The 10557-nt window shown below is 29.5% G+C and overlaps 1 protein-coding gene across 1 annotated transcript; it reads right to left on the minus strand.

Moving 5' to 3' along the window:
* Positions 1–8215: 8215 nt before the first annotated feature.
* Positions 8216–10117, minus strand: LOC103270817 (NKG2-A/NKG2-B type II integral membrane protein-like). The gene is made up of 3 exons (XM_008068327.1): positions 9931–10117; positions 9447–9542; positions 8216–8238 (listed from the first exon to the last, which is right to left on the minus strand). The coding sequence occupies exons 1-3, from the start codon at positions 10115–10117 to the stop codon at positions 8216–8218; spliced, it is 306 nt and encodes a 101-aa protein (XP_008066518.1).
* Positions 10118–10557: the final 440 nt, after the last annotated feature.

The raw sequence follows: 10557 nt of genomic DNA on the forward strand, positions 1-10557 counted from the left end.
GCTGCCCAGGCGGGTCTCGAACCCGTGGGCCCAGGCAATCCATTCACCTCAGCTTCCCAAAGGCGCGGGATTACAGGCTGAGCCACTGAGCCCGGCTACTATCACCTTTTTAAGGCTCAAATCTGTTGATGATGACAAATTCTCATAGTTTTGTCACTTAACGTAAGGCCCACCTCTTAATAACACCACAATAGGGATTAAGTCTCAACATGAAGTTTGGAGGAGACTCAAACAATAGCAAGGAACGTTACATCTTTCCACTGTCTAAGTAGGTTATGAGTTCTAATTTCTTACCCATTAATGAGTAAGGAATGTATAATTGCAGGACACTAACTAATGAATATTCAAATCTTATTAAATTAGCAAATCTATATATTATAAACAATAAAAATAATGTGAAATGATTAAAACCATAAATTAGAATTTAAAAACTTAATGTATTATTCAAATTAACTATTGTATTATAGCTAATTATATTAAATAATGTATTTGCATACAAATAAAGCATTTAGAATAAATATATTTAAAAATTGGACAATTTTAGTATATACAAAATGGTATAATCTTTTAAATGCAAAAAGTGTTTATATTAAACATAACTGTTTGCTCTCTTAATAGACACCCCTTTATATTTTATTTTTCATACTTTATTTTAAAGATATGGGGTACAATTCAGGATTAGGTATACAAGCGAACACCGTACAATAAAGTTTGTCCTCCCTTTGGGTCCCACTTTCCTGGTTTGAGATCAGGTACCCGTATTGATGATGTGTCCTCCTCACCCCGGCCCCAGCCGTATCCCACCTATGCCAATCCCCTTCTAATAGTATTATGGTAAATGTTCATGATTCACTTATAAATGTGAACATGTGGTACTCTGTTCTTTGAATGAGACATCCACTTAATATAAGTATAAAGAAAAAATTTTAAAAAGACATTAAAACATATACCATGCAACACAAACTCATGAAACTCCTGTAGTTGATTTCCTGTCATAATGTAAAAGAAAAGCATTATTGGAAATGAAGAAGCATGTGTCTTAAAAATACATTTATTACTTTGCTGTTAGTAATAGTTTACAGGGTAGCACAAGTTCAACACAGAATTGAATGAAATAAGTAGGTCATCAAAAGCAGGGATTTAACACTTGCACAGTTTATAACACAGATATTGCAGTGAACCTCTAGATTTAAACTATACAATTAAACACATATATGAACACACACACATACTCTCGTAACATACAGAATATTTATATTTTTAAGTTCACATGAAAATGTTCCAAAAATACACTATAATCTCATACTACCAAGAATATTAATACAAAAATATGGTGCTGTGCTTTCAATACCATAACACTAGCAGCTAGTCTTTACTAGCAGACACTTAATATGCAGCTACTCAAATTTTATATTAATTAATTAAAAATGAGTCACTTTTATTTTCTCAGTGACAATACTCATTTAAAACAAGACACAGAACACTTCCTACTTCACAGAAAATCTGACAACAGTGTATTTAAAATAGAAGTCAATAATCCAAAGTTTGAAATCCCATATAACTTTTAATTTAGTAATATATTTATAAATATTGTAAAGACAAAAAATACCACAATAAATATTAAAAATTATATATGAATCACAAGGAAAATAAATTCTTTCTTGTGAAAATCTTATTGTCTTAAACGTATACACTACGAAAGAAAAAAAGCATATTTTGAAATATCTGAAAATTCATCAAGGAAATTTAAAACAGGAAATCTGACATTTACTGACATTAAATACAAGAAAAGTAGTAGAAGGAAAACAATAAATAGTACAAAATTATGACATAGAGCAAAATTACAGTGGAAATGTATAAGAGTTAAAAATATTTCACTTAAAAAGCTGTAAAAATGTCATAACAGAATATTCAAGAAAATTCAGAAAAGGAACAGATATTTTATTTCTGGATTAAACATGATAAATGATTATAGTTTTTATAGATATGAAATTGATAACTAAACTATATTCTATATGCATACTAATATCCATATTAAATTTGTTTCTAAAACATACAAATTAACAAAATGCAACACAACAAACAGAAACTTAGTGCATCAGAATATTTTAAAGAAATTTAGTTTGTTATAAATCTTTTCTACAAAAACTATTATAGAAACTCAGATGGCATAACTACTGAATAGCATTTAAAAATGAAACAATACTCTTAAACAAAGGCTTCTAGGTTACAGAAAAAGAGGAACGCTTCTCAATACAGCCCTGATGGCAAAAGCATTAAATAAAAACAGTCAAATTATTCTGGAACATGGATAAAGAAACAAATCTTATTTTAATTATATTCACTGCTTTATTTTAAAGGGGCAATACACTATAACAAGTCTGTTTTTATTTTTAACATGAAAGACCGGAATAACATTTGGAAAGAAATAGGCCTGTGTGGTGACTCATGCCTATAATTCTAAGACTTTGGGAGGCCAAAGCAGGAGGATTGATTGAAAACCAAAGATATTTTAATGATATTTGTATTTCATGAGTTTATTCATTTTGTTATCAACCTACACAATTAAGCCGAATTATTAGTAGTATTTTAAAAATAGATTATATGGGATGATAATACAAGTTCGACATAGAATTGAAAGAAGCACCTGAACAAGTCCTCAAAAACAGGGATTTTACACTTTTCTCTTGCTGCTTATAATACAGATATTGCAGTGAGCCTAGAGAAGACTTAAGGCAAACAATTAATCAACACAAATATTGAACACACATACACTCTCTATGCAAATATCAAAAACTTATATTTTCAAGTTTATATAAAAATGTTCCAAAAGTACACTATGATAAAATCTTGCCAAGCATTTTAATATAAAAATACAGTGCTTTATTTTCAAGGCAGAACCATGAGAGCCAAGCTTTACCTATTGATACTTGAATACAATTATTCAAATTTAATATTAATTAACTAAAAATTAGTAACTTTTAAATCACTTCTTCAGTCATAATAGTTACATTTAGACACAAACATAGAACACTTCCTTCTTCACAGAAAATCTTCTGATTATAAGTTATTTAAAATACAAATCATTGACCAAACATTTGAAATTCTGAATGGCTAATAATTCAGTAATATATTTAAAAATAAATTAAGGACTAAATATATCACAATGAATACTCAAAATTATATAAATTCCCATAAAAATAAAGCCTTTCTTGTGAAAAACAGATTTTCTTAAATGTATACACAACAGAAGACAAAACCAGAAATTGAATTATCTGAGAATTCATCAAGGAAAATTAAAATGGGAAATGTGATACTTACTGCCAGTAAATACAAGCAATGTAGTAGAAGGGAAAAAATAAAAAGTTCAAAATTATCACCTTAAACACAATTACAGTGGGGATTTACAACAAGCAAAATTACTTTTATTGAAAAAAATATAAAATTGTGATGAAAGAATATTGATAAAAAAATCAGATAAGTCACAGATTTTTGTTTCTGAATTAAACAGGAGAAATCGTTATGGTTTTTAAAAATATCAATCATTATTGATATTTAACTATATTAAGTATACATTTTAATACTCATATAGAATTTAATCTAGAAAATAAAAATTATCAAAATGCAGTACCACAAACAGAAACTTAGTACAACCTTCATGTATAAAAGAAAATGACTTTGTTTTAAAAACTTTCTACAAAAATATTATGGGAACTCTGAGATCACTACCACTGAATTAGAACTTTTATAAATGAAACTGTACTAAAAAAAAGTGCTTCTAGGGTACAGAAGAAAGAGGACTGCCTTTCAATACAGCCTTGATAGCCAAAGTGTTGAATAACAGCAGTCAAACTTTCCTGTGAACATGGATAAAGAAACAAATATTACCTTGAATATAATATATTCACTGATTTATTTTTGAAGGGGCATTACACAATAACAATTATGATTTTTTTTTTTTTAGAGAAACTCAACACTGGTTTAAAAATGGAAGAAATAAGCCCTAGCAGAGGTTCATATCTATTATTCCAACACTTTACTAGGTTGTGGTAGGAGGATTGTTTGAATCCAGGAAGCCAAACCATCCTAGGTAACATATCTCTGCAAAAAAAAAAGAAATGAAAAAAAAGAAAAGAAAAAAATTACTCCTTGTGGTAGCACGTAATATAACTGTGTTACCAAGTATTCATGAGGTTGAGGAGAGAGGATCCCTTGAGTGTAGTAGTTAGAAAATGCAATAAGCCATCATTGTGCCACTACACCCCAGTCTTGGAGGCAGAGCAAACTCCTTATACAAAGATAAGATAATAAAAGAAAAAAAAGAAAGAAAAAAACAGTTTGAAGATAATCATAATTTACATTGTTGTGATCATGATATGGAGAAAACATACTGAAAAGAATAAAATCAATGAAATATCATTAGGTTAAAAATTGATTAGAAAAATTAGAATATTATTATATTCCTTTGAGAAAGTTAACATGAAAATTTCTAAACATAAATAATTTTTTTTTTTTTTTTACCAAACAGGGAATAATGCATAGAATAAGCATAGAACTTTATTGTACCTTCTATTTATTAGAAATGAACCCCTCACAGAGAAACTATTTCAAGAAAGAAAATCATTACACCTAGAGAGAGATAATAAAAGTGTAATTATTTACAGATAAAATAGCTGAACATCTAGAAAATACAGAACAATCTATACTTGAAATTATAGTGTTAATACATAAAATCAAGGAAACAACTGAATATACGATCAATGTGCAAACATCAATGGTATTTACATTTATGGCAACACACATTTCTAAAAGAAATTTTAAAGTGAAGATGCCAATTACATAAACAATAAAGTAAAATACCTATACTTCTGTGTGACTTCAAAACTAAAAAATACACAAAGTGTGATAGAGAGAAATTAAAGAAAATTTACCATAGAGATCACAGCCTGAATTTTGTTGAAGTGAACACTACAAAGTTCCATAATCCGTAAAAATTATGTGACAGATTAAATGCAGTCCCAAATGTAAATCCCATGAAAGCTTTTTGATGTCATTATTTATTTATTTCATGCCAGTTGAGTATTTCATATTAAGATTAGGGAGGCACATCTCACATATTCATGTAAAACCCAATTATCCCATTTATAAACTATAAAAAGAGAGCATTTATTTTTTATTTGAGCTGTCATGTACATAATATAAATTTCATCCACTTAAAATTTTTAATATATTCATAGAGTTACAACAAAGACCACTATCATAAAACACTGTAGCTATGGCAGTCACTTTCTAATTCACCTTAAGCCCTTGGCCACCGCTATTCTATTTTCTGTCTCTATGGATTTGCCTATTCTTGATATTTCACACAAATACACTCACAATATGTAACTTTTAGAAAGGTTTAATGACATAAACCAAATGTCCAGGAAAACGAGTCAGGCACAACAGCAGTGATATCTGCACTTGGTGGTGTGCATATTATTCATTTGTAACTCATTTTGAAATATATTTTCATTGCTGAAACAAACAACATAATTCATTTTCAGACTTATGTGATCAAAATTAATTTCATTTAATAAAATATAAATTTGCCTGTTAGACTCCAAACTCAGGGGTTTGAATTCTGAAACGTATGCTTACAAATACATAGTTGTGCAACTCCACATTTGTCTGCGTCAAGTAGCTGTAAGTTTATCTTTGCACAGTTGCGTTGAGCAAAATATTCTGTTATCCTATAGTGAAGAAAAAGCCACAATTCATTTTATTTGGGGGCAACAATCTGTGAAATAAGAGAATTATCCATGTATTTTAAGAAAATAATACACTGAAAGGAGTTTAGAACATTTATCATATTGTAATAGTCAGTTTAAGCAAAACTTAAGTCCCCCCTACTTTGAGGGAGACATTAACTCCAGTGAATTCCTGAGACCATGAATAGTGCCAATTCTCATACAAGTAAATACTATGTTTTTCCTTTACATACATACCTGTAAATTAGGCACAAGAGATCATCAATACCCAATAATTTTACATAATAATTATAGCAGTACACTTACATCACTACTCTTGCATTTGAGGCCGTTACTAAGTAAACCAAGCACTTATTAAGTAACACAACACTATGAAGACAGTGGATCTGATAACTAGATGACTATAAGTGATGGACACCAATTACTATACACAGTATGGATACTTCAGACAAAACAATGATTCATGTTTCAGGTGGGAAAGATCAATACTACCAAGATTTGATCATGCTACTCAGAGCAGTTCACATTTAAAACACATGAATTGATTTTTCCTGAAATTTTCTACTAATACTTTTGGCTTAGGTTGATCCTGGGCAATAAAACCACAGAGAGTGAAATTGTGGTTTAGGGGATGTACTGTAGCACATTATGTAATATTTATTTCAACACTGTACTAACTTTAAAAATCTTTCCTCATGTCTAAAAATCAACATAAGCTTATTCATATTATTCTTTGAATTTCTTCCTTTTATATATTTTTTCTCTTTATAGCACTGTTCCAAAAAACTTACTTATATTTGAACATTGAACCATTTATTGACACCCATGGATGATCACTGCTGTTACGGGAGACTCCAATCCATTCTTCACGTACGAGAGACGCCAGAAGTTTCTCACAGAAAATAAAAAAATTTCATGTAGTAACCATTATGATAGATTGTATTAGCTTTAAAGTACAAATAGTGTATTTTCATAAAATCCTTAATTTTTTAAACAATATACTAAACTTTAAAAAATTACTGTAGTTTCTACATCTTTTATGTAATTTCAAGGTATTCAAGCATTATTTTGTTACATGTATATATTGTCTTGTAGTGAAATTCAGGGTTGAATTAAAACCATCATCTGAAAAATGTACATTCTATCCATTAAATAATTTCTCATCCATCATCCCCCCCGTCACTTCAGTGATTTCAAGGTTGTATTTTACTCTTTATGTCCATTTGTACCCGCTGTTTATCTTACACTTACATCTGAAAAAATGTAATATATGATTTTCTTTTTTTTATTTATTTCACTTATGATAATAGCCTCCAGTTCTATTTCTGTTTCTGCAAAAGTCATGATTTGCTTTTTTGGGTTGTGGAGTATTTCCTAGGGTAAGTGTCTGTTTGTATGTGTTATTGTGTATGTGTGTGTGTATATATATAAACAGACATACATATGGTATATGTCCAAATATATATATATATGCATAATACATTTTTAGTCAAACATTTTTACTCAAACATTTGTTAATGGACACTTAGATTGCTTCCATATCTCTGATGCTGTGTGTAATGCAACAGAAAATGTAAAACTGAGTGGGTTTTTTTTATATAATTTGTTTTCATTTGTGTAGATACCTAGTAGTGTGATTGCTGGATTAAATGATAGTACTACTTTTATTTTTGAAAAATGTCCAAACTGTTTCCCATAGATATTGTACTAATTTACATTTCCACCAACAGTGTATAATGCTCTGTTTTCTCCACATGCTTGTGATCATCTGTTATTTTTTTCCCTTTATTGATAGTCATTTTGACTGGTGTAAGTTGGCATATCATTGTAGTTTTCATTTACATTTATTTGATAATTAGTGATTTTGAGTATTTTATATGCTTGTTGGCCATTTTTACATTTGTTTTTGAATAATGTTTGAAATGGAATGCTGAAATGCTTTGAAACCTGAGGTCCAGGGCTCAACAGAGTGGCTGGATATCTTCAAATCTCCACCAACAGAGAATATGAAGTAGGTCTGCTGTTACCTAGCACCTGACTTAGCAATATTTGTAATACTAAAACACAGGCCAATGGTTTTTGAGAAGAGGTAGTGGTGATGAGCACATATACAAGAGCAAGGCCGCAGGTGCTGAAAACTTCTGTTTCATGGTATTTGTATTTCATGAGTCTATTCTTTTTGTGATCAACCTGCACAATTAAGATATACTTCGTTTTCTTCATATATGGTAAAAGTAAATAGTAGGATGTGTTTTAGAATTAAAGCATGAATGGAAACATGGTTTTATGAAAAAGTAATGAAATGTGCATCAGCAGATGGTGAATACAAATAAACTATTTTAAAATCAAGCAATATAATCTGCTTAGTTGAAAATAATTCAACAAAATATGTACAAGAAAATAGATTCCTCAAATGTTTTACTTGCTGAAATAAGCTTTTAATAAGGTATTTGAACCATTTAAAGTCATACCATTTCTTCTTCATCATCTATATAAAGCAGATTGGAGTTCATAGAAGCACAGGAAATCATACTCTCCTCCTAAGTTTTTGTTTCCTTTCCAATGTAATAACAGCTGTTGGAATATGTAAACCATTCCTCTGGACAACTGCAATTAAATGCTGAGGAAACATTGTAAATTACCCAGAAACAATATGAATACTTTAAAATGACAGTTACGGTGTAAATTTAGGAAAGTATATCATGTATGTACATAACATATCTAGGTATTCTCACTGGATGGTACATATAATTAAAAACTCACTGACTCACACACGTACACACTATAAAGCAGCAGCCTTGCGTCCCCTAATTGTGTTCACACATGAACAAGCCAGTAGACTAACGGTCACAATACACACATTGTTAGATCACTGAACAGACATACCTTTTTTATAACAGTAAAATTATTTATCTCATGTTTTCATACCAATAGGAAATTTCAACAAATACAAAAAAGAGTAGAGTGTTTATGAACTAGTATTTAATTCATTGCTAAAGAAAAGAAAATAAGCTCCTATATTCTCTATTTACAGACATCTATTGCTAAATTTTATAATTTTGTTCCTGAATATATCTCTGGTGATTTTTTCATTTCAAAAGAACAATACAAAATTAAAACTCTGTGATTATCAGAACTTTGGAAATCATTACATACCTTTTTGGTTGCTTTCATTTTGGAAAGAATTGGTCTACTCCTGTGTTTCTGTAGTCAGAAAATTAAAAATAATCTTTTACAAAATTTGTACATGAATAAGTCATAATAATGGTAGTTCTTTGAAATTTGGAATATTGTTCAGATATAGAAAAATATAGAACTGTATGACAAGAATATATAAAGTAATTAAGATTTTGAAAAAATATTTTAATAGTGCAAAGAACCACAATTCAATATCTCATACAGTACTTTATTTAGCCAACTTTCAAAAATTAATTTCTATTTCTCAGCAAGTTTTTTCAATTTGTAAAACATCTTTTTGGAGTTTGAAATCAGAACATATGCATCTAATTTAAAACAAATACTTTTTCATAATTACTCTTTCATTATACTTTTTACAAATTCAAAAATTCATTCCACATTTAGTTCAAAAATAAATATAAAAATGAGAACTCTATTCCTCAATATTGCAAAATAATTAGAGGCATTTCTATGTATTTAACTGAAAAGCTCTCCTTTATTTTTACAAAATATACTTACAAAGAATAATAACTATTGCTACCATGGTCACTATTAATGCCAAACAGATAATTCCCAGAATGCCAGCAATGAGCTTCTCTGGAGCTGACGATAAATCTATAGGAAAAGAAATAAAAACACAGAGAAAAGAGAGATGGAGATAGTTATTTAGAAGATTTGTAGACAAGAGAACCCACATGCATAAGAATCATATAGATAAACTTGGACCCCAATCTGCATAATCCACAATAATGTTTTTCTTAGAGTGTACCATTGCCTTTTGAGTAAATATAATGCCCTGTAATTTGCTGGAAAAAAACTACAGATTTCAACAATTTCTGGGTAAAAATAGAGCCATATTTCATTTTCAAATAGCATAACTCATCTTGGAACTGTGTTATTAACAAATAAAAAAAAAGTGAACACTACCTGCTCTTTTCCCATATACTGTTACCCAAGATGCTCATTCGGGACAATTATATTGGGGGTCTTTGAAATGCCTTACCTTTGCTGAGGAAAGTTTTGTCATTGTCTAGAAGATCCTGAGAAACAGTTTGAAGGCTTAATTCCACATAGGTTATTTTCTGTTCAGTTACTAAAATGGAGCTTTTATTGCTCTTAGAGTTTCTCTCCTGGCTCTTCTGGTTTGGGGGCAAATTCAGCTCTGAGTAGATTATTCTGTGATTATCCATCTTTCTTGCTGTGTGTTATCAGGAACTCTTCTGTACAATAACAGTGCTTAAGAGGTTAATACTTAGTTTATAATGACAACATGTCTAGCACAGTCAAAACGAGCAAAATGGAGAGAAAGTACCGATACTTAAGTTTCATTGAGGAATCAACAGTTTTTACTCTAATTTCCTTAAAATTAAACAAGTTTCTTATAGAAAAATTTGTTTTTTTAAAGGTTTATACTTTTGAGAAAATATTATTGCTGGGGCAATGAAGAGCAATAAATTAGTAAACTGAAAAAGAAATTCATGTATTAAAATATATACATTAGTTAAGTCTTATACACAAATATATTTAATGTCAATATAAGACAATACCTGTATTAAAATTCTCAATATAGTTTATAGTAATTTCGAAATCCAAAGTTTAAGACTTGTCTGTAAATGTAATACATGAATGA

The sequence above is a fragment of the Carlito syrichta genome, unplaced genomic scaffold (assembly GCF_000164805.1).
Source record: "Carlito syrichta isolate Samal-C Ts95f unplaced genomic scaffold, Tarsius_syrichta-2.0.1 Scaffold310254, whole genome shotgun sequence".
Classification (NCBI taxonomy): Eukaryota; Metazoa; Chordata; class Mammalia; order Primates; family Tarsiidae; genus Carlito; species Carlito syrichta.

Coding starts and splice junctions, on each gene's coding strand:
- LOC103270817 (XM_008068327.1), bottom strand. CDS start 10,117: ATGGATAATCACAGAATAATCTACTCAGAGCTGAATTTGCCCCCAAAC. Junction 9,543..9,930: donor CAAAACTTTCCTCAGCAAAG/GTAAGGCATTTC, acceptor CTTTTCCTATAG/ATTTATCGTCAGCTCCAGAG. Junction 8,239..9,446: donor AGCAATAGTTATTATTCTTT/GTAAGTATATTT, acceptor TGCTTTATATAG/ATGATGAAGAAGAAATGGTA.